General features: G+C 43.7%; 3 protein-coding genes across 3 annotated transcripts in view; all 3 read right to left on the bottom strand.

Moving 5' to 3' along the window:
* usp34 (ubiquitin specific peptidase 34) overlaps positions 1-544 on the bottom strand; it is a 45,091-nt gene extending 44,547 nt beyond the window's left edge. The window contains exon 1 of the mRNA XM_035534656.1: positions 172-544. Coding sequence (XP_035390549.1) covers positions 172-214 — 43 coding nt within the window. The 5' untranslated portion in view covers positions 215-544. The remainder of the gene's footprint in view (positions 1-171) is intronic.
* Positions 545-2,193: 1,649 nt separating this feature from the next.
* On the bottom strand, positions 2,194-14,296 carry xpo1a (exportin 1 (CRM1 homolog, yeast) a). Its single transcript, XM_027013745.2, is given in 28 exon segments — positions 2,194-2,730; positions 2,963-3,059; positions 3,540-3,699; positions 4,119-4,253; positions 5,362-5,530; positions 5,767-5,961; positions 6,145-6,251; positions 6,447-6,630; positions 6,980-7,114; positions 7,283-7,446; positions 7,610-7,766; positions 8,348-8,529; positions 8,832-8,970; positions 9,339-9,536; positions 9,684-9,842; positions 10,032-10,160; positions 10,528-10,647; positions 10,740-10,788; positions 10,964-11,003; positions 11,006-11,144; positions 11,346-11,369; positions 11,371-11,391; positions 11,502-11,563; positions 11,879-11,951; positions 12,159-12,185; positions 12,188-12,262; positions 12,581-12,710; positions 13,663-14,296. Coding segments are annotated over 27 exon segments (3,213 nt in total). The 5' UTR covers positions 12,707-12,710; positions 13,663-14,296; the 3' UTR covers positions 2,194-2,583.
* Positions 13,848-23,833, bottom strand: fam161a (FAM161 centrosomal protein A). The gene is given in 7 exon segments (XM_035534883.1): positions 13,848-15,518; positions 16,216-16,376; positions 19,133-19,232; positions 20,007-20,174; positions 20,525-21,772; positions 22,235-22,454; positions 23,568-23,833. Coding segments are annotated over 6 exon segments (2,091 nt in total). The 5' UTR covers positions 22,411-22,454; positions 23,568-23,833; the 3' UTR covers positions 13,848-15,280.
* Between the last annotated feature and the right edge of the window lie 354 nt (positions 23,834-24,187).

Here is a 24,187-nt window from a genome sequence, read left to right as displayed (position 1 = left end):
ATGCAAAAATCTAAAATAAATAAACCGCGCAAATGAGAAGTAAAACGATAAAACCAGACGTCTTTGCCAATGTGCACAGTCCGACAGCGATGCTAGCAAGTTGCTACAAGCAAGGCGGCGAACTAAACTTAGCAATCGGCTGTTAAATGGTGAAAAATAGGCTCTACTTACTTTCGTTCAGCACTTCCACCAGCTCGGCGCAGTTTTCGCACATTGTTCATTAAGAAAAGACGAAATCGGAAAAAAGTGTGCTCAAACCATTGGAAATTGTTGATGGATTCAAAATGTTGGCAGCTGGCTGTTTTAGTGGGGTGAAATGAAAGGCCCGACGCCGTGCTTGGTAAAGAATCGTTTGGAGAACAAAATAAGGGAAATTTCAAAATGCTAAACAGAATATTTTCCGAAGTATCGATATTAGAGACAGTATTGTGAGGCACTAAGTTGTCGAGAGTCGAGTCAATCTCCAATCGGAGCGTTACTGAAGAGACCAGATACAACAGCCATGTTGAAAAGGGGGGCAACATTCAGTAAAACATCGGGTGTTTTCGCCGTCTCCTTCTCCTCGCTCGGCAGTTTTCGGTAATCTCGCGGTCACGCTCTCGTCAAGACAATCGACGTAATTTCCTGTGCAGGCTGTCAAGTTGTGGCATACAAGCCCAAAATGCTCGACAAAACATATACCAACGTTAGGAATTTGATTGAAATAACTGAGTATGACAATTATTCTAACTATATTTAAAGAAATTCAGTGATTTCACAAATTCACCGCTCAAAACGAAGTCAGTACTTTTAATTGCAGTCTACCTATCAATACTTGAGTGTGAGAGAGAGAGAGAGAGAGAGAGAGAGAGAGAGAGAGAGAGAGAGAGAGAGAGAGAGAGAGAGAGTCATCTCAGGCACTTCCAGTAAAATGGTAACTCTCTAGGAAAGAATTTTTTATACTGAGTTAATTATATGACCATACAGGAAACGGAGTCGGTGTTATAAACTACTTCAACAAACGAATCTTAAACGGAGACTAGGGTTACAGCAATTAACAAGCAAGTTCAAGACATGGGACCTAAGGACTATTTTAGCTTTGGCTTTTTTCAGTATTTTATTGTAAAGCACTTTTTTTTTCCTTGTTGATTTCTACTTGTTTTTAAAAAGAGGTATACAAATAAAATGTTATATGTGTATGGTTATGTGTGTGTGTAATTTTATATATATATATATTATATATATATATATACACACACATACATATACACATATACATATACATACACACACACACACACACACACACACATATACACACACTCCCCCCTCCCCCCCCCCCAAATTGAGTCCAGGAACACCAATTATGAAGAAACACTATTCTATCGAATAGTCTACCTAGAACAGTTTAACCTCACCATACATTCACTGCTCATTTGGGAAAGGTAACTTGTATACTGTCATTTCGTCCCAAACACTGCACTGATTAGTTAAGGCTCCTCAGTCTAAAGGCTGAGTATTTACATGTATGAGGCTACTTTCATTTTCCATAAGTGATCACTACAACTCTCAGTATTTTGACTTTTCCATGAAGTTGTGTTGCGTTAATTTACATTATACAAAATGTATATTAAACAAGTAGGTGTACAAGCTTTTAAAGATGATCGAGAGAGGTTTTTTTTTTTGTAAAAATATCCAACTTTATGTTCCCATAGTACTAAGAGAGCGTTATAAACAGGATGATATGAACAAAGCCTTCATCAGTATGAGTGAGCTGTCTGGAACCCACTCCTCCCACTCCAACATGTCCAAAGCTGCCTCCCCCCAGATACTGCTCCTGTACCAAACTCGTATGATCCCTACACAAACAAAACCAAGGGCAAAAAAGCAGCATCTTTCCTTACTGATCCTTAACTGTCACATTCATTCGCTGTGGTTATAGAAGGGTGGGAGAAAGAGGGGGGAAAAAAAAAAAAAAAAAAAAAAAAAAAAGTCCAAACGGTCACAGCACAGTGACCCATCAAGAACCCCCCCCCCCCCCCAATGCCCACCTTCCTGCCCGTGGGGGGCATTTCTCTCATTTTCTTCCTTCCTTTCTTCCCTTTATTGGCTTGCTTTAATATATTTTACAAATTAATAAACCAATGAAAAGATCTGAAATGTGAACCCAAGTTAAAATATGGTTAAATTCATTAATGTCATGCTTTCTCTGGAGGGGGGGGAAAAAAAAAAAAAAAAAAAAAAAAAAAAAAAAAAAAAGATACCCAACCCAAAGGGTATTTGGATTTGATTTGAATTGATTAACATGGGATTAATAACACACCAGCGCTCTCCATACAAAGTGATCTCTCAAGTAAAAATGACATGGGCGGGCACTGGATATGAAATGGGTGGTGTCAAAGAAGGGAATAGACGTTCCATTTACACGTTGGCATTGATTTGGTCAAAATGTACACTTCGAACTGTTCCATCTTCTGCCTACCACTTCCATTTCTCTGTACACACACGCACGCGCGCAGAGGCGCACATGCACACCTTTTAAAGCATAAAGCATCGCCAGTTCCTGATTCCACTCTGTCCTGCACGAGACACTGTACACGCCGCTCAGTCGCACATTTCCTCTGGGAGCTCGTGGGGGTTCAGGATTCCCGGCACAGACATCTGGAGCTTGTGCTTCTCCTCCTGGGCCTGGCGGAGAGACGCCTCCCGCTCCTCCAGGAACAGATCACTAGTGTCTTCACCCGCAAACTCCTGCCACACAAAACACCAGAGAGCTGAACACTTATCAGAGAGCACAACATATCAGAATGAAATAATAATAAACAATAATACATACAGATTTGGGCTACACACACGCTTTTAACTAGGTGATCACAAGTGAATATTGTTTTGGCTTGTCCATAAAGAAAAGAGGTGAAACTGAATCTGAGTGGAGTAACACAGCATGGTGAGAACATCTTGATGATGACAGTGTGGGGCATACCTTTATCTGCACCAGGAAGTCCCTCAGGTGCTCTTTAAACGCAGGTATGTCCTGATTCAAGCTGAACAGACCCGTCACAAACACCTTCACCTGCGCACTGAGAAAGAAAAGGGGAAAACATTTTTAAAAATGTTTAAAAAAGAGAAAACCCCCAGCACACAGAAAACAATTACACCTCAGACACATCTGGTACACGAACAACCATCTGCAAGCACCACAAACACCACACAAGCACACTCAACAACTGTCTGAAATGACACAGTTTTGACACGCAAAGGCAGTGGAGTTGTGCTCCAACACTCAGACACCACCGAAGGCCTCGAAACTGTATCGAGTGTGCTCGGCCAGGGCAGGAAGTGGGCGCTTCTGTGATGAATGAGGTTTTTACAGAGATAATATTTGGAGACAAGCGCTATACAATTCAGTCATGTAACATTAATCGAGGCTTCAGGTTTAAAAAGGTTTGAATCTGCGGTCAAATTCCTGCTTCACAGTGCACCGCATGCCAGACCTGTCCCTTGTCTGGGACAATCTCCTTCTGTGGAGGTCTGCGGGCAAGCGGTGGAGGCGCTCTTACTCTTGCAGGTGTGGGAAGGCCGTTTTCAGCAGGTTGCCCACGTACTCCTGCACGTACGCCTGGTTGTTGACGGGGGCCCCTGTGCTCAGGGCTACGCTGATTTTGCCCTCCTCCACCAGGTTGAACATGTAGGCCAAGATGGAGGCGTGCATCGTTAAACCTGGGTGGTTTAAAAGAGGAAAAAGAAAGAGACAAGAAAAGCAGGCCTTTTAAAGGGAAGCTTCAAGCCAGCAGAGGAGGCTCAACACAAACAGTGAGAATGTTGCCACACAGTGAAGATTTCTTCCATTCTATTCACCGCTTGGCCTTTAAAAACACCGTCACTTCAAACCTAAAACAAGAACATTACCTGATGCAAAAAGGTGCTGAACACTTCACTCTGTTATTAGAGTTGTTCTCTGTTATGTAAAGTTCTGAGAAATATTATAAATGATTTAAAACCACCCAAACATACAGAAAAGAAAAGCCCTCAGTGTATTCTGGGTGAGGCCAGGGAGAGGTTTGTGCCCTTTCGTTAGGCGACCTTGCTGGGCAGAATGGAGGTACGAACTAAAGTGAAAACCAGCCAAATTGACCAACCAGCTGTGTGTGATGTGTCTGTGACCACAGAGAAGATGTGCTGGAGGATGTCACAGAAGTACGTCTGGTAAAAGCTCTGAGCAGCGGCCTCTTCCTGGGCCACATTCTGCAGCATGGTGTAAAGGATCTGCAGACCTGAGAGAGTAGAGATGGAGACATCAAACACACTACCAGCGCTCTCAGCAAGACCAGAGCCCCAACTCCAAGGTCAAATTCCCTCACTCTTTCCTGACTTTCACCGAGCAAAAAGCTGAATCTTCATGATCTATAATGAATGGGGAAAAACAGGTCGCCTTTGTTATATACGGACAAAGTCAAGTAGTCGTCATAACAACCACTCACACAGTAGGAAAAACGCATGAAAATAGTGTTTTGATGAATTGCAAACAAATTAAGTTAAATACAAAATAAAATTTTAAAAGTTGCTACAAACTATATTCTCTGCTATTCCATGACTTGACCCAAAAATGACCAAACCTCCCAACTTTCCATGTCTGAAATAGACCTTTTAAAATCCATATTACAGAAACTCCATGACCCATGAGAACCCTGCAAGATTCTTATTTTTTCATTTTAATTATTTGTTTCAGCCTCAGAACGGCTGTTAGACAAGCAGTTATGCTGATGCAGCAAACATTAAAATGAAATGATCTGAGAGAGAGAGAGAGAGAGAGAGAGAGAGAGAGAGAGAGAGAGAGAGATGAAGAAAGACATCCTCTGTGTACACGACTAAGGAAAGACGGAGGAAAATGACGATTGAAGTCCAAAATGCTGATCAGGATAGGATGGAGTCACACGTAAAACTAATTCCTGCTCGCATTTATTATGAATATATTATATTATATATTATAATATTATATATTAAGTAATTACAGCAGGGCTGCTCCTCGAAGAGCTAATGTCATCCAGAAGCATTCAGCACAGAACAAGCTCATTAGAAAGGTTTCATTATTAAATAATTAGATAGGGTTTAATCATTATTAAATTAAAAGTACTAAAAATTTAAAATTAAGTAACTATTTTAGAAATCTGCTTAAAATCAGGAATTTAAATAGAATTTAAATGGAACTCAGCCCCACCCTCAAAGCGAGCTAGTCTCAGAGCAAACACAACTAACTCAGCCTCTGCCCTGCAGAATGAGTGTTTTCACACACAGCCCAGGTCTTTGCTGTGGTAAAGTGTGTGACTATACAGGGCTGGATTACCTCAGGTTGGTCCTTCCCCAAGTGGGATGGGCACTCACCTGTGTCTGCTACATTCCTCATGGTGTGTTTGAAGGCCCAGATGATGGAGTCCAGCACCAGTTTGAACTGGGCCGGTGGGATGGAGAGGAAGGCGGGGAAGCACTGGGAGTTCACAGCCTGCAGCAGATAGAAGAAGTTCGTCCTGTGCTCGGGGAACTCCTCAAAGTCCTGCCCAGAAACAAGGCACGGCAGGAAAGGCGCCGATAGTCATTTATTTATGGAAGACGTGCTGTAGAAAAAACACCCGGCGGTTTGTGTAGCATTCATGCCAGGCCAAAAATGTAAAGTGAAAACTGTAGTCCTTATGTAATGTCACGGGTTTGAACCATATATAGAATCAAAATGATGTGAGAAGATGAATCAATAAGAAGCTTGTTTTGTTTGTTTTCTTTGTAAATATTAACCTTGTTGATCATGTTAAGGGTGCACTCAAAGACAGCATCAAAGATCTTGGGTATTTCCCCAGTGATGTGGCCTCCAAGCTTATTAACGATGGTTGCCATGGTGCTGAGCACTTCGGGTTCTCGAGCAGCGGGAACGTTGCGTTGGTAGTCAATGAGGACAGCCTCTAGGAGAGGAGGAACGAAGTTCTCCCCCACCTGAAACAAACACACACAGTCAGTATTCACAGGCAAGCAGAACTCCTCGGGAGCAGCCATGCTGTCCTGTCCAATTAACAGTTGTCTTCTCACATGGAGCTGTTCAGTACAGACCTCAGGCTCCTCCACCATCTTATACTTGTCTGCCAAAGTTAAATTGACCTGTATGTGTGTGTCTCATACCATCTGGGGATCGTTGGAGCGGCTGACCCAGCCAGAGATGAGCTTCAGAGTCTCTCTCTTCACCGTACGCATGCTCCTGATTAGTGGCTGCTTTGTCACCATTTCACCTAGAGAGAGAGAGAGAGAGAGAGAGAGATCCTTTTAAAAATTTGTCTTAAGGGCTCCTTTATTCCCCCCCCCCTTTCCTGTTTGTGTTAATTTTTTGGCAATAATGTAACTTGTACATGTATGATCAAGCATAGTTGAATTGAAGAGAATATATAGGTAGATAGAGAGATAGATAAATAGATAGAGAGAGAGACCGTTGGTTTGGATGGCGGAGGAGATGTTCTCGCTCAGGCACTTATAGACGTTGAGCATGTCCAGGTAGATACGGCCCAGCTGCACCACGAAGGGGTGGCCCACAGCCTTACACGCCCTCACGTTGGTCTTCAGAATGCTCCCCAGCTGACGCACCGTCTCCGGGTCCTTCAGGATGTCCACGTTCTGACTCGGGACACAGACAGGAGCACAAGACCTGAATGCCTGCCCTTGTGAAGCTGCAAAACCTTTTCAACAGGCTTCAGTGGACGCGATCACAGAGGCGATCATCAATAATATACGTACGCAAACAGATTTCACTACAAAATACAGCAATGGTATTATTCTTGACAAAGAAAGAACGGTTTACTTTTTCAGCACTTTTTTCAATAACTTGCAAAGAACATCTATCGAACCAGGTTACCAAAAAACTGCATTTAATTTGCATATTAACGCGAGCATGAAATAACTGCCATTTGGCCTGTTATAACGAAACGTATCCAGGGGCCTCGCTGACTCCATGTCCCAGCCTCACCTTAGTGGCCTGCTGGATGATGCTGTCCCACACCTGGTTGGGCAGCAGCATGTACTTCTCTATGAGGTGCTCCTGCACAGCCTGGTCCGTCTGGGCACCAATCATGTAGCCCACCGCCTCATAGAAGGTGTGCACCTGCACGGAGGAGGGAGCAAGCGTTCATCTACGGTGGCACCACGCAGATGTCCAAAATGTCAAACAAATACATGGATTCTGTTTTTCAGTATTCAGTGTAGGGCTCCGAGTCAGGAAGAAGCAGCTCGTTAAAGAACTGGGAGTGATGCGGGGGGGAACAGCGCTGACCTGCTGTGGCTGCAGGTCACAGATGATGGTGTTGATGTTGTTGAGGATCTCGTCAATGAAGGGCATGACTTCCCCGACCTGCACCTGCACAAAATGCCTCCTGCACTTCTGGGCGATCTTAATGAACGTGTCGCAGGCCATGTCTTGAACACCATCATGGGTTTCTGAGAGAGGTTACACAAAGATGCAGATATACCACACACGCACACATTCTGCATCCTTAAGACAAAGATTTTTAAACTGATGAAGTTTGAACCAAAAGATGTGTGCAGAGGAGTGCACGCACACACACAGTTCACGTGCAAAATCTAGGCATGTACGTCTCACCATGCATGAACTCAAAGAGTTTGTTGACAACAGTCTTGAGGAACTTCCAGTGGGCACGGAGGAAGCGTGGGTACTGGCCTACGATGTACATGATGTTGGAAGCGATGATGGCCTTGTTGTCTTTGCCTCTCTTCTGCTCACACAACCCCAGGAGATCCTGCAGTCACACACACACACACACACACACACACACACACACACGAAGGACTTCAGAGATTTTCAGAAACAGACCATTCCCCACCTTATTAAACTTAAAATATTAAAACAATCTAAATATTTTAAATCTGATAATTAAATATTTAGTTAATTCTTTCAATTAAGTGATAAACGTACTAACCTAAAAATTCTCCCTAATCCTCCCCAGAGAAAAATGAGCAAGGAACGAGGAATTAAATAGAATAAGTATATTAAATAGCATAAGTCTCTAGATCATTATGCAGTATGCTTTTTTTTTTTTTTTTTTTTTTTTAAACTGTGCTTCACACAGTCTCAACCTATAACATCCCTCCCCAGCCAACCCACAAACCAGCAGCAAAACCACACAGAAGGTCGGGGGGGAGGGGTGTTATTTTAAAGAATTTACTTCCTAGACAAATGAACACATCTACACATTACAGTCCAGGAAGCTTATTGCTCAGGAACAAAAACACACTAAAAAAAGAGGCTCATTCCACACCGGACACCAAAGCCCCTGTGAAACAAAAGCTGAAACGGCGGGTGTAGCGTTTCTGCGCTGACCTTGATTACAGTGACCAGGAACCTCTTCTCGTCCTCCTCATGCATGGCTCCGCTGATGGAGCCGATGGCCCAGCACAGTGTGTTCAGGTTCCTCCAGGACCACTCAGTGCCGTTCACCTGGTTGTGGAGCTTCTCAGTCATGATGCGCTCTGTGTCTGCATAGTCCAGGTGGGTCAGGTACACTGCACACCAGCGGGGACAAAGGGCAACGTCTTACCTTTGAACCCAACCTTCAAGGCACTTAAAATCTCCAAGAGCTACACAGAGGAAAACTCCAGGACTGCGTGACCAAGCATTCACACAGACCACAGGCTACACACAGATCACTCATTACTGCTAGTCAAATGTACGGAGAAGAAAGAGGTAACCTGACTGTGGACTTAGAGGTGACAGGACAGGCTCAGTGAGGCTTGGTGCTGTTCTTACTGAGCATCGTGTGTGTGTGTGTGCGTGCGCGCGCGCACACACACAAACGAGTGTTTACCGAGCGTCTCTCTCATGTTCTTGTAGAGGTTGATGGAGTCTGTGTCCTTCATGAACTCACGCACCACCTCGCCCTGATCGTTCTCCACCACCAGCACCTCCTCCGGCTTTGCCATGCGGCTCACCATCAGCAGACGCACCTGAAGCACGGGTAAAGAGACAGCACACAAGTATGGAGCACAGGTAGAGACAGCACATGCATGCAGTACTACTAACCTTGAACATTACAGGCAGGTAGAGGGGTGTGTGTGTGTGTGTGTGTGTGTGTGTGTGTGGCACTAACCTTGAACATAAAGGGCTTATGGGAGATGGGGTGTGGGTAGCACTAACATTGAATCGTATACTTATGGCATCTGCAGGGTGACAGTACAGGAACTCCCTAGGAACCCACCATGAACTAGAACCTGAATTAGCTATAGCAGTACAGGCAGGTAGACGTGTGTGTGTGTGTGTGTGTGTGTGTGTGTGTGTGTGTGTGAGTGAGAGAGAGACAGACAGAGACAACAACCTTAGACAGTACGGGCAGATAGAGGTGTCTGCGTGGGGGGACGTCAAAGTGCTGGCTGCCAGACAGCAGGGGGGAGGTGGAGGTGCTGAAGGGGCTCTCCCTGTACAGCTCCGCCGCCAGGTGGTTCCAGTACTCCAGACAGATCTTAAAGATCTCCGTCTCCTCCACCTCCGACACCAGCAGCATGTAGTGGAGGGCCTGTAGTGGGGGGGGGGGGGGGGGGGGGGGGAAGATGCTTTTGAAAGGTTCTCACAAGCAGCTTTACTGCTCTGTCCTGTGCATGTTTATCTCATCATTGGCATCTTCTCTACATGCGCACGTGTGTGTGTGTGTGTGTGTGTGTACCTCCATGAGAGTCTCTCTGAGGTTGAGCCTCTTCTCGATGAGCTGCCCGTGCTCTTTGAGGAAGGTGCAGAGGAACAGACTGAGGTTCTGGATGAAGTTCTGCTCATCATCCTTCCCGTTCGCGTACGCCAGACGGATGTTTGTGTTCAGAGGCAGCATCTGCGAAAAATAAAATAAATTAAATTAAATAAATAGAGGCACTTGGCTCAAGAAACATTAAACTAAGAAAACAAACGCCTCTTATATGGAAAATAGCTTAGTCATTTAAAAAATTATAAAATGTTTCATTACTGAGCACTAAATGAAGACACAAATGATGACGTGTGTGTGTGTGTGTGTGTGTGTTACCTGTTTGAGCTGCATCATGGTAAGTGTGAAGAGGCTGACGAACTGTTCCTCATACTGATTGACGCTCACCCCTGCGATCTCCGTCAGACACTTCAGAGTCACATTCCGGAACATGGGCACATTCAGGAACTGAGAGGCAGCGCCACGGAAACAGAACCATTAGAACTCCTCCGAATGGTCGGAACACCGCGGCTCCGTGTTCTAGAATCTCTGTTAACCTCGTAAGGCGTGTTTGAGTGTCAGCTCGACCCCACTGCAGGCAGCAGGGAGCCACGAAGGAGAAGCCAACACTCAGCATCATGTTCCTCTGGTTCTTACGCAGTTGCAAGCAAAACCAATGCAAATGCGCCTTTGTGAGAGGATATGGGAACGACCTTTGTGAGAGGATACGGAAAAGCACATCTGTGCTAAGGACTGAGGGTGGCGGGGGTTGTGACGTGATGCTCATTCTCACTGTTTAATGGTAAAACTTAAGTATGAAGTTTAGCAACGTTACCTTGTAAACCAGGGTGCTGATGAGTTTGGTCTCGAAAATATAGCCCAGTGGAATCCAATTAAGGAAACGCAGGAGGGTCTCCAGTGTGGCGTGGACCAGTGGAGCGTTCTGGGAATTCTCCTGGAAAAGACAAGATCATTGTCAAGACAAGATCATTGTCAAAACAGATTAAACAAACAAGTAGGCTTAGAGATTTATCAAAACCAACTTACCATGACAAACTGGCAAAGCTGGAAAATCTGGGAGAATTCATTGCACATGCTGGAAAAAAAAAAAAAAAAAGGGGTGGGGGTCTTTAAAAACTGAGAACAGTTAATCTGACAGAATTCCTATGAGATTACAGTCCTGACAAATGATAAAAGGTCACTGAGCTGCTCCTGCTCAGGTAGTGTGTTTGGGTTGTAGAGGTGTAGGGCAGGAGTCTGCGGAGGGGTACCTGTCCTTCAGGTGCTTGGCCTTGACCTGGGTCATCTGGCGCTGGAGAAGTCGAACACCTCCTCGCTGAGCAGCTTCAGGATGACCATGTTGTTCTGACAGAGGCTCTCGCTGGTGCGGCTAGCCCCCACGATGTCACTGATGAACGTTGGCCAGTGCTTGGGCCACTCCTGCTTCAGGATCTGGGGAGAGGACCACAGCAAACCAGACGTACATATACACACGCACAGCCCCAGACAAACACACACCTACTGATCAGGTTTGTCCAGACACACTCCATTCTGAATAAATGCATCAGTCTTAGGTTAATAATGTAGTTATCCAATCATACAGGAGTCCAAAAACTTTCACAAGACAGAAATTAGTTATTGCAGAGGGCTTACCTGCACCAAGATCATATTCAGTTTTTGCCAGGTAAACTCCCTCCTTCTGAAAAAAATCAACAGTGGAGCAGTTAAAGTATAATGAAACAAACCACAAAACAGAGAACAGTTAAAAAGGGTGTAAATATGGACAAACACCAACAGAGGGCGTTTTACCTCCACAACAGCAGGATCAGAGGAGGTCTTGATAATGAGCCCGACTACATACTTCTTAATTCCTAAAGTGTACATTGACGAAAAATGTAGTAGCCATGTGATATCTGGAGACCTTGAGTCATCTTTTAAGATATAAATCTCTTAAGATGCTGCCTTCACAGTAGAGACATTGAAGTTTTCAAATGTGACCAAAATATGTGTTAGCAGTACAACTGGCCAGCATTCACAGTTACTTTCCACTTTTTCCAAAATAACTGAAACCCAAATCAATGCATGATCCCAGAATGAAAATTACAAAATGCTGAGCTCACAGAAAAAGCTTGTACACAATTCATCCCCAATATACGTTAAGAACAGTGAGTGAGAGTTGCTTTTACCTTCGCACTGGTTCCTTGGGAGAATTTTCCAGCGTGTTTTAATGACAGTCTCAAGAATCTGTAGCGCGTAGTACTGTCAACAGAACAGTTGGGCTCTTATTATTAGAACAACAGCATATGACAACATGAGTAAGACAAAGCACAAGAACACGTTACAGTATTTTTCATGTTTACACCAAACCCATACATCCATCCATCCATATCCTCACCAAAGCAAAGATCACATGGAAAAATATAGGAAAGCCCATCAGTGGCTATTCCCATTCCCTTCTGAACATACCTTTGTCTTCATGTTCTGAGAAAAACTCCCAAGATGGTGTCCACTCTGGTCCAGGCGTCCGGGTGATCCTTTAAGTTGGTAAGAACTTCTTGTGCCAGTCGTTGCTAGGACACATGGTAAGAGGACAACTAAAGATTCTTATCCTCAAATACACAAGCAGCCATTCATAAGGTATGTGACTGAATGAATACATTGTTAATGTATGGTTAGTGTCCCCCCCCCCATAGACCAAACCACCCAAAGTGGTTCATCTTAACTGACAGCAAGTTGCAAAACACACTTGTAAGCTTTACAAAGTTTTCAGTAAAAGTACCATTTCCTAACTGGCCTGATGACTTCTATCAAACACCAAAATTGTCCAATAGAAGGCCAAACAAGAGATGCATTGCATCTCTACTTGTGCCACTATGAATATTTCTTACCTGTGATCCAACATCATAGTACATTGAGTTGACTACATTGTCCAGCAGATTGATATCCAGCTTCTGACTGAAGTCCAGCAGCTGCCGGGCTGTGTGGTCTGCTAACATTGTCATATCTGCTGGCATAGAGCTGTGGGATTGGCACGACAAAGAATCAGCTTTTTAAGACCAAACTGAGAACTACTTCATCACCACGACCACAAGACAACGAGCTGTTTGTCAACATGAAGACCTCCACAAACAATGAGTCTACTCGAAACTCTCAACTGTTCTAAATATTAACAAAATAACTTATTAATAAAGCAATGCAGCCACTTTCAAACCACGAGGGTTTTTTTTTTTAAATATTTTTAAGACACTTGTTTTGTAAAGCGTATACGTAGGATAGTGAATTTTGTAGCGTTAATAAAATCAACAAATTAATTAAACAAGCACAAACTACTAGTCGACATCGTGTACATATGCAAGAAATATTGCTAAGTAAGTTGCGCTTTAATTCTCGTAGTATGAGCATGGTCACTGGCCGCTGGCAGTGAAGAACACAAACCCCCTCCCTCTAAAGGCAAGGCGACAGCGCTTAGCTTAGCCTCAGCTAGCTTACAAGTCTGGCTCGCGGTAAGTTTCCACGCCGTGCCATGTTTTTAGCCAGTAGCTAGCTAGCACAGTGTGCTATCGTTACTAGCGCATGGCACAATACGCGATCAATTAAGTTTGCATTGGTTACGGCTAATCTACTTCTCGAAAGGCCTCGTTTGATCTTGTGCTCACGGCGTCTGCTCAAGAACCGAGAACACCGTTAGCCAAGGAGCTGGCGAACTAGTAGCTAAGGTCCATTATATGATTCATGTGCTTTCAAGCATCGTTAACGGTAAATTAGCTAGCTATGCTGCACTAATTTCAGTCCTCAAAACATACCTCGTTATTGTAAGCCAAAAAAATAAGTTAACGCCAGAAATGATGAACAGTATATAACCGTTATGGAGCAAGCCAAGTTTTGAAACTCTATAAATGCACAAATTTCAGGAAAAACCTTATATAGCTAGCTAGCTAGCTAGGATATCTTAGCTATCTAAATTACTTACCTGGTTTTTAAAAATACTCCTCTTTCCGTTGAACTGGTATATAAATATTTCAGGGCTGCTAGGATTAGATGCTTTTATGTATGAAGAAACAACACGCGCTACTGCAAGTAAGAAAAGCTCACGAGTGCGTTTTATCTCATGATGACGCGTTAGCACTATGCTAACCGCTAGCTGACTAGCTTTCGTAGCCAATGAACTTGATCAGACGTCGCTAATGCAACTGTTAACTAGCCAGGTAAATAGCAGGCTAACCAGCTAATATGCCAGTACTAAACTAAACCAAAGCGCCAAGTGAAAATGCAGATTAAAAAAAAAACAGCTCCTAAAGTACACCTGGCAGACGCTATCAATAATCGCCGTTTTGTGGCGCGTCCAGATAGCTTGACCCCTGTTAACAAGTTAGCCAGCGAAGCTAGCTGTGTCAGTGGTTATGTCTTGAGTTCCTAGGCTAGCCTGCTAGCAGTATTTACGGAGCCATGGCTAATGCGGTATCCCGGTTCATAACCACAAAGTAAAGCAGACGTTAGTTTATTGTTTTATCTATTCAAAAACCCGTGGTTTTAAAGCATTAGTCTGAAAGAGTCTGTAAGCCAGCTCTTCTCTCATCTCGTGCATCAAACCCAAGACCGGTTGAAACCGGTTCAGACTGGGATATTCCATCTCGGTTTAGTTTTCAGCCCATAGCGCCGCGTAAAATTTGGACTATGTACACGCCCTTTGTGCCGCAGGATTGGACACTTGCTGTAGCGTGAAACAGTTTCCTGTATATCCAATTGGACAGTAATGCTGTCACTCCGATTTCATACCCCTCGCTAGGCTGGAGCACGGGTTGCATTTAAGACCCATGAATTTCAATGCGATGTGGGCTGGACTGAGTTAGGGATGGAAAATTACTGAGATGATGTCCTGTAACTTCTGTGTTTGTCGGTGTTGTTGTTCATGTCTGTAAAATCTAACGTGTTTAATCATAGTTTTGTAAAGTAATTAATATTGTGAAAATTACTAGAATTATTTTTCCCCATTGTATGGAATATACAAAAAGAAAACAAGTATATGTAACCTAGGCAAACTGATTTAAACTCAGAGTGCATTAGCATATTTAAGTATGAAATAGAGTAGAGCTTTATTGTACCAATATCAATAATAATATGAAATAAACAGCAATATAAAATTCATAATTGCATAAATATACTCCATTTAAACTTATTGTTTGTGCAAATACACATCTATGACCATACCATATCATTGAAGATTTCATGTAATAAAAGTATTTTATGACATTATCAAATAAAACAAGGTAATTAAACATATTGAGGTAAATCCCAATGTTTTCCACAAGGGGAGCTAAAGAATAAATACATTTTAAAAATAAATAAATAAAGCGAACATGTTCAGTTATCCTCACCCTCCTTTCCTCCCTCTCTGTCCTCCCTTCTGAAGGAGGCCCAACTATCCTGAATGTTTTCTCCCATCCTTCATCTTCCTCCCATTCCTCAAAGATCTAATACGTCTTCCGCCCTCCTCATGCTCCACGATCTTGTTGCTATGGCGACCGTAGCTCCTCTTGCCAGCTCTGCCGCTGGAGCGGTGTCTGCGCTTACTGATGATGTCAGTCATCTCAGCTGTCGTCGACACAATCAAAATCCAGCTCATCCTCACAAGTGTCGTCTTCTCCCTCCTGATTGCTGGCACTTCCTTCGTATTCGTTTCCCTCGGTGTGTTCCCCCATCTCCTCGTCAGCCGTTGCTTTGCCCGTGATGTCTTGCTGGTAATCATCGTGGTCAGCAGGGTGGTCCCGAGGTAAAGAGTACTCAGGACTGACAGCGGACAGCGGACGATCAGCACATTGATGCTTTCTGGGAAAACGAGAGTTCACTGACAAACATGTACTCCTTTTGCTCGTGATCAGTCAAGACAAACGATCACAAAAGCAGAGATGGTTGTGTGGTGTGCGACTTCATGGTCTTACATCATATTAGGAGGCCAAGTTGGAAAATAGTCAGGCCAAGAAAGCCAAAATAAACAGTGTGCCTTTAATACAGCCAAAATTATGTTAATTCAGTTTAGTAATACATTATTGTTTAATGGATGAATTACATTTTAGTTTTTAGTTTCATTCTCTCATAGAACAGCCATTCTTTTATTTTCTGTTTTAATTAACACATTTTCACACCAAAACAAACTTAACTTGAATCACCTACTTATAATCAGCAACTCTCTACAGTTACAAAAACATCTAGAGACTATTCAACAGACTCCAGAATGACGAGGAGTCATGCAGAAAAGGTCTGATGATCGAGGCTTAGTGCACCTCTGTCCACATAGTGGATGATATTAAGATAAACTGATGGTCAGTCAACCATGTACGAGAAGTAACACGATTCCATAAAAAAATCCAACAAAGCTCATTAGGCTTCCTCCACTCTCTGACTGTTCATATGGCTCTTCAGTACTGCTAGAAAACAAGGGTTAGACACGTTCTCAGAGGCCAGTGAGAGTTTTCGTTAAATTGGAGCGGAGCGGTTATTGCCGTAGGCAGAGCCGGGTGCCGACCTGAGTGTGCGTGTGGAGTGGCTGTCTGAGGGTGAGCCGGGTATGGACTCGGGCTGCTGATTTCGACTGTTAGAAGCCATGGTGCCGATGAAGGCCTCGCTGAGGCCACACCGCTGCAGAGCTTCGACGTAGCGCCTCAGTGCCACCTGCTTAGCATTCATCTGTCATGGACATACATCATCATCATCATCATCATCATCATGTTCTTCATTCCACATTTGTTTTTAGGAAGAGGAGCTGGGTAGGGAGGCTGGGTTTTCAGCAGAACGCCAGTCACACACATCCTCATGAATATGACTTGTGTCTTCTTTCCTCTTGCGGTGGCCCCTGCCTTCTCTGATCACACTTCTGAAAATCAACTCGACTTTGACTGAGCCAATGACAGCATCCCTGCCCACACACTGAAAGCCTGGTCTATACACACAGCTATTTATATTAGAATCTGTATAGAATATATCTGTAAATTAGACAGAGTTTCTATTTGCACAAGGAATTTCAGTCTAGTCATTGTAAAGATCCAGTTTCTGTAGAAACAGGTCATAGATTGGACAGAGAGTTGTCTTCATCAGCTAAGAATTGCTGTGAAGGTGAAACTGGTTAACTGGTTACACAGCAGATGACAGACATCTGTCTGTAATGATCAGTTTCTCTGGCAATCTTGTGTACTTCAGTTTCAACCTTGTGCACTGCAATCTCTCTCTCTCTCTCTCTCTCTCTGTGTGTGTGTGTGTATACAGCGGGTGAAATAAGTATTGAACACATCACCAATTTTCTAGGTAAATATATTTCTAAAGGTGCTATTGACATGAAATTCTCACCAGATGTTGGTAAGAACCCATCCAATCCACACATGCAAAGAAATCAAACTGTAGATGTCCATAAATTATGTGTAATAATGAGAAATGACACAGGAAAAAGTATTGAACACACTTACTGAAATGTATTTAATACTCCGTACAAAAGCCTTTGTTGGTGACGACAGCTTCAAGACACCTCCTGTATGGAGAAACTAGTCGCATGCATTGCTCAGGTGTGATTTTGGCCAATTCTTCCACACAAACACTCTTCAAATCCTGAAGGTTCCATGGTCTCCTTCTGTGAACTCTGAGCTTTAGTTCCTTCCATAGATTTACAGTTGTATTCAGGTCAGGTGATTGGCTGGGCCATTCTAGCAGATTTTATTTTCTTTCTCTGAAACCAATTGAGAGTTTCCTTGGCTATGTGCTTCGGATCATTGTCTTGCTGAAATGTCCATCTTCGTTTTATCTTCATCATCCTGGTAAATGGCAGCAGATTTGTATCAAGAATGTCTCGGTACATTTGTCCATTCATCCTTCCTTCAATTATCCGAAGCATGCCAGTGCCGTATGCTGAAAAACAGCCCCACACCATGATGTTCCCACCTCCAAACTTCACTGTTGGTATGGTGTTTTTGGGGTGATATGCAGTGCCTTTTGACCTCCAAACATGGTGTGTATTATGGCATCCAAAGAGTTCAATTTTGGTCTCATCTGACCAGACTATATTCTCCCAGTATTTCACAGGCTTGTCTAAATGTTGTTGAGCAAACTTTAAACATGCTTCAACATGCTTTTTCTTCAGCAATGGAGTCTTGCGTGGTGAGTGTGCATACAGGCCATGGAGGTTGAGTGCATTACTTATTGTTTTCTTTGAAACAGTTTGTACCTGCTGATTCCGGGTTTTTTCTGTAGCCCTGCATAGGTGGTCCTTGGCTCTTAGACAACTCTTCTGATAATTCTTTTCATTCCTCTGTCTGAAATCTTGCGGGGAGCACCTGGTCATGGCCGGTTTATGGTGAAATGATGTTTTTTCCACTTCCAGATTATGGCCCCCACAGTGCTCACTGGAACCTTCGGTAGTTTAGAAATTCTTCTGTAACCAATGCCATCAGTATGTTTCACAACAATAAGGTTGTGACGGTCTTGAGAGCGCTCACTGGTTTTACCCATCATGAGATGTTTCTTGTGTGGCACCTTGGTAATAAGACACCTTTTTATAGGCCATCGGTTGAACCAGATGATATTAATTTGCACAAAGTGGCAGGATTGCTTTCTAATTACTGATAGATTTCAGGTGATGTCATGACTTTCCATGGCTTTTTGCACCTCTCTTTCTTCGTGTGTTCAATACTTTTTCCCCTGAGTCATTTCTCATTATTACACATAACTTCATTTATGGACATTTATAGTTTGATTTGTTTGCATATGTGGATTGGATGGGTTGTTACCGACATCTGGTGAGAATGTCATGTCAATAGCACCTTTAGAAGTATATTTAGTTGGAAAATTGGTGAAGTGTTCGATACTTATTTCACTCACTGTGTGTATAATTAAGCTTTTGTATTGAGTTAGGCAAATTTGTATGTTCACACCAGTGTGTATACTACTAATATGTAGATGCTATGTTAAAGATTTAAAACCAAACATACTATGTTCTTATGAGACTCAGAACATTTTCACACTTGTATTTTAGTTTATGTCAAATAATGCTGTGATGTGAAATGAAGCAAATTATTTTCTTCAAAATAAATAGAAAACAGTTGCACTATAAATGTATCTTAGACCACAGTGTCTATATGTATTGTATTGTTCAATGCTATTAAACACTTCCATAAAAGCTTTCGTGAACTTTCTGTCCCGGTCCCGTTATCTTTTATCCTGTTATCCTGTCAGTGAACTCACATACGTGAGGATTTAATTTCGCAAAAGTAACATGAATGTGAGAGGCAGCTGAGCTGAGTTCAACACCTGATCTCACACATTTTTCAGAGCCAAGTTATTCCCAAGATTATATGCAAAGCTCTTAACATGGTGGACTAGACCTCCTGGTCTCTGATCTCAGACACTGATCTGTCATGCAGGGAGACGGGCAGACAGACAGAGTTACACAAACTCACCTGTGCTACCTGCTCCAGTAGGAGTGGTCTTCTTTTAACTCTCTGTTTCATTTCTCTCATCTCTTCTTGGTACTCCCTGTGCCTGTGCAGGATCTGCTTCCTGTGTCAGCATACACACAGAAACTCACATGTACACACAGAGAGTGCAATAACTACAGCAGCCCCCTGTAGTAATTGATGTTTGTGTGTTTATCTTGGCACCAGTTGCAGGATCAGGTTATTTCCACTTGGCAGTAAGGATGGTGACATCAACCTGCATGTTTGCGGTTCATTTCTACAGCACTCAGATTCCTTTTCATTCACTAAGCCACTGTGGGGGCACACATTTGTGTGGACTACTGAGGAGAGTTGGATAGTGTTGGAATCCACACATTCCTTAAGGCACAAGTGAGCCCTTGCAATGAAAAACCATACATGTCCATTTACTGTTTTACCATATTCTACAAAATAAAAATCATATAAAGTATTATTGCAAGTTTTATTTTTAATTGCCCACATAAATGAAGTAAAGTAAGTCTAAATAAAGCACATTTAGCATTTAAATGGTATTTTAAAATAAAGGTTTTTGTACAAAAACTAAAATATTTGATTCCACAAAAATGGCTGAAGTGTTTTCATCACAAGGGATCAATCAATCAGTCGTGATAGAACATTTCTACATGAACATACGCAAAATGTAGGAATTATATGCTTTCATTTAAAATATTTATTACATCTTGGTTTGGTTTCAAACCACATAAGTTTTCCAATACAACAATAAAAATGTTTGTTGTCACTTAAAAATCCGTCAGAGATTAAAATACAAAACGACAATACAAATCCATAGTACAGTGTAATCCTATATTTGTTCCTAGTTTTGACTGAGCGTGGATACCTGAACTCTCTGAGTTTGTGCTGGTGTGTCTGTGCCAGGGTAGTGTGTGGGTCATACGCCTTCGCGCGCTTCCATATCACCTTCCTCAGCCTCCGGTCCTTCTTTTTTTGTTTCTCCCTCCATCTCTCCTCCTCTTCCTCCACCTTCTTCCTCTGTTCCAGAACTTTCCTACTCAGAAAGGAGAGGTGTGCTCTCAAGATTGCTGGGGAGGCTTTGGTAGGGGTGGAGACATACACCGGGGATACATTCGTGAATATTCGCAAAGGTCATGAATATTCATGTTGTTGTTTTTTTTTTGCCAAGATATAATGATAGTTGGTGAAGGTCTTCTCTTCACTCAGCACTCTTATTCTGAAACTCTTAATACAGATCAAGATAATCATGGGGTTATGAATATGGATCATGGGTCAAACAAGCAAACAAGCCTACACAGTCCCCCTAACGTTTGTATTCCAGCAGTAACATACAGGGCTCTGTGCTCTATCAGGTTCTAATGCCACAGGTTTGGACCCTGTTACCTCACAGCCTCATGCCGTTTCTTGGCTGAGTCAGTGATCTTGGCTGGCAGGTAGTCCTGGCTGGAGCACACCGGCGTTCGGGGGGCTGGGGCGGCCAGGGTGACAAACGGCCATCGCGACTGCCGTGGGTTCCTTCCGTCAGCCTCAAGGTCAGCCGCGATGCGCTGTCTGCGTGAGGTGATGTTGGCAGTGCACAGCCGGAAGGGCTCGCATACCGTCACGGGACGCACCTCCCGCCTGCGCACCAGCTGCCTCTGGAAGCGCCTGTAGCTGCCATCGAAGTCGGGCACTTTGCCGCCGGCCCTGAGCCGTCGGCCGGCAATGTCGGCTTGGCCTTCTGTTTCCTGCCCCCGCCGGCCGCCCGGGCGAGCGTCCTGCGCGCTGGGCGGCAGCGAGGATCTCCGTAGCATCTCCCTCGCCCGCATCTGCATCCTGATCGCCCGGTAGAGCTCCTCCTCCTTCTGCCGCTCACCCCACGCTGCCTCCCTGACAGCCCGGGGGACGGGCTTGGCCTGGAACGGCCTCCTCCTCCTCCGCTCCTCCTCCGCCTGCTCCAGGAGGCAAGCCTCCTTCTGCTCTGCCCTCGCACGCTCCCTCTCCAGGAAGCTGAAAGGTCTTTGGGTGGCACGGAGGCGCTGGTCCTCCGTCGCCTGTAGGTGGTGTAGCTGCCGCCGCTCCTCACGCTGCTCCTGGAGCTCCTTGAACAGGGGGAGGTACACGTGCGCCGGCACGGGGCCGGCACGGAACGTGCGCTGGCATTCCGCCAGCTCCTCCAGCTGCTGCCGCAGCTTGCCGTTCTCCCACTCGATCTCCGAGCGGGACTTGACGCCCTTCCGTTTGCACTCCGCCTCCCGCAGCGTCATGTGGAAAGGCTTGGGCACCGTGACCTGCCGACAGCGGCCTTTCACCTGCTGCTGTTTTTTCGACTGTTGACCTCTGACCTCGACTTTGGACCGCATGGTGACCCGATGGTTGTCCCGATGGCTCAGGAGCGAAGCCGAGGAAGGGTGCTGTTGCTGTGGAGATATTGTGTCCATGCTGAAATCCCGCCACATGTTTTTGATGTGCTTTTTGGCAGAGTTAAGAAGGCCTTTCTTCATGCTGTAGTTGCCATAGTCACCGTGCTTCCAGTCAGACTCACACTCCTCATCTGTGTCTGAGAAGGTTGAGTCTCTTCTGAGCTCGAGGGCAGAGGGGGTCTTCTTTAATGTACCCGGAAGCACCAGGCTGGACCCACCCCACTGCAGCCTATGACCAATCACCGAAGAAAATTACATAATTACAAAATAGCGATTCACAGTGTAATTCCTTCAAAGCAACATGCAAGTGACACAGTACTTCATGGTTTAAGGTTTATCCGCAATTTATTAGTTACTTGTCAATCTTTTTGTAAATCAGGCATCTTAAAGCAGAAAGAAATAACACTGCAGGAATGCAGTACAGTGCCATTTCATTAAAGAACACTTGGCCCCAAAAAGCCACTCATAAGCACACTATCACAACGTGTAAGGCATTTTTATATAACAAAATTCAAAATTCAACACTTAAATGCATTTTCTGCAATAACAAGTGGAATGATATAGACTAAATAAAAACTGAACAATGCACAAACACACATATGGGAATAAAGATGAAACAAGCCATACACAGATCTCTAGGCACTAATATGACCACACGTATAGCTTATGATGGAAAGACAATGCAAGCCACACACAAATCTGCGCTCACAGTTCGGGAGTCGCCACGCCCCTCAGCTGCAGGTTCCTGCGTAACATGTGCTTGAGTTCAGCCATGGTGCAGTGGTGGGCCTTCTTCAGCTGTGCCAGCTTACAGTAGTACTCCTCGTTGGAGAACTGGACCTCGGGCAGGTCAGTGTCATCGCCCATGGCCAGGTAGATCAGCTGAGGCACGCTGTTTATGAGTGGAAAATCTCAGTCACATCCAAGGTCCGGCCCAGAATTATATTTCATTTGGAACAAAAGAGAACCGCTATTGCACATCAGATTTGGGAGTTTCAGTGCAGGCTAATTTGTTTAACAAAGGTCAAACTAAGTGAAATACACAGAGATTTAATTCAAACTGATATTTGCACAAAAAGAATGACTTTTTGTTATTAAAAAAATCATAATCAGCATCTGGAAATGTGCTATTGTGGAGGGGGATCCTATCAGGTATAAACAACACATTATTTTGGTCTGTTAGGCAACAAGAAAAATTGTAATACAATGCAAATATTCTCTGAAGATGCATTCCTGCCATTACTGCGTAAGATTGAGAATTATGTACTGTCTGTTATTATGGTAAGCAATGCCCTTGTGCACTATGAGTTATTACGGCATGTGATGCTCTCATGCACTGCGTCCTTTGTAAAATGCTTTGTAAAATAGGCTGGCTATATCCATGACAGCTGTATAGGACATACCTGTGCAAAATTTCAGTATAACATGTTAGACATGTTTACATTTATTTAAATGATATTACACTACCTACACATTACATTAACGGTTACAAATGTGTTTTTGCTTGTTTAAGGTGACCCAGGGTGAACTTTTAATAATGAGCAACTGTGCTGATACCATAAGCTCATTATCTGCTAGCCGATTAGCTGGAAAGAGCAGATGGTCTTCTTCTGCAAATGTGCTGCACAAGACACGGTCCCTTCAGAGACAAGCCTAATACCACACAGGTGGTATTACACATCTATAAGAATGATCAGAAGCTGGTTTATGAAGACACACACACTCTCTCTCTCATATTCATTCATATATATATATATGTATGTGTGTGTGTGGCCTAATGTATAGAAAAAGCGTTTTAGTCAATATTGAACTTTTCCGGAAGAAGTGGATCTAATAGAGGTATAAAGCTCTATTAGTCTAAACCTAGAATCACAAGGGCACTCACATGGAATCAAAAACCTGCGATGTGTAGTTATAAAACACTCATGAAACATTTAAAAAAAACAGGAAAAAGATCAGTAGCTAGTTATTATCTTGGAGCACATCTTTTGTCCTGGAAACAACAAAACCTAAACTGTACTAACCTACTCCATTTTCGCGGTCTTCGTTATCCTAAAAGCGACCGGTGTTGTGACAAATGTCGGAGCGATGAGAACCGTCCATGTTTAGATATCGTCCATTTGTACAAATAAAGGCATCCCCTCTGCGAACCAGCTGGCGTTGGCGACCTCACATCATTCCGCCAGGTGAGCGAGGAGAGGTAACAGGTGTGCACCATAGCAACGGCGTCGCGTGGCAAAGCCGAGGAAGCGGCGATTGAGCGGCACAGGAAGTGATGTAAGGGCGACGAGGCGCGAGGGCCGTGCTAAACTATGCTAAAGTAGCTAGCTAGCTAATTAGCGCTACAAAATGTGAGACTAAGTCATGCTTTAAACAAATCAGTGAGAGCCAAATAAGTTTACCCATTAACATTTACACAATGAGGATTTAAAGAAATATAGCGATTGCAAAACCATAACTGACAGTTGCCACAAAATCATAAAATTATAAAGGTGAACCTATTAAAAAGCCTTACTTTGCTGTTTCCAGTAGTGTGCTGAAACGCCCTTAGGAATGAACCCTACTAACATCTATTATGGTAAAAGGGGTGGCACACAATTTAAAACACAATAAAGAATGGGGGCACACCACAAAAACAACTCAT

The sequence above is a fragment of the Electrophorus electricus genome, chromosome 16 (assembly GCF_013358815.1).
Source record: "Electrophorus electricus isolate fEleEle1 chromosome 16, fEleEle1.pri, whole genome shotgun sequence".
In the NCBI taxonomy this organism is placed as follows: Eukaryota; Metazoa; Chordata; class Actinopteri; order Gymnotiformes; family Gymnotidae; genus Electrophorus; species Electrophorus electricus.
This window is presented reverse-complemented; position numbering and strand designations above follow the sequence as displayed.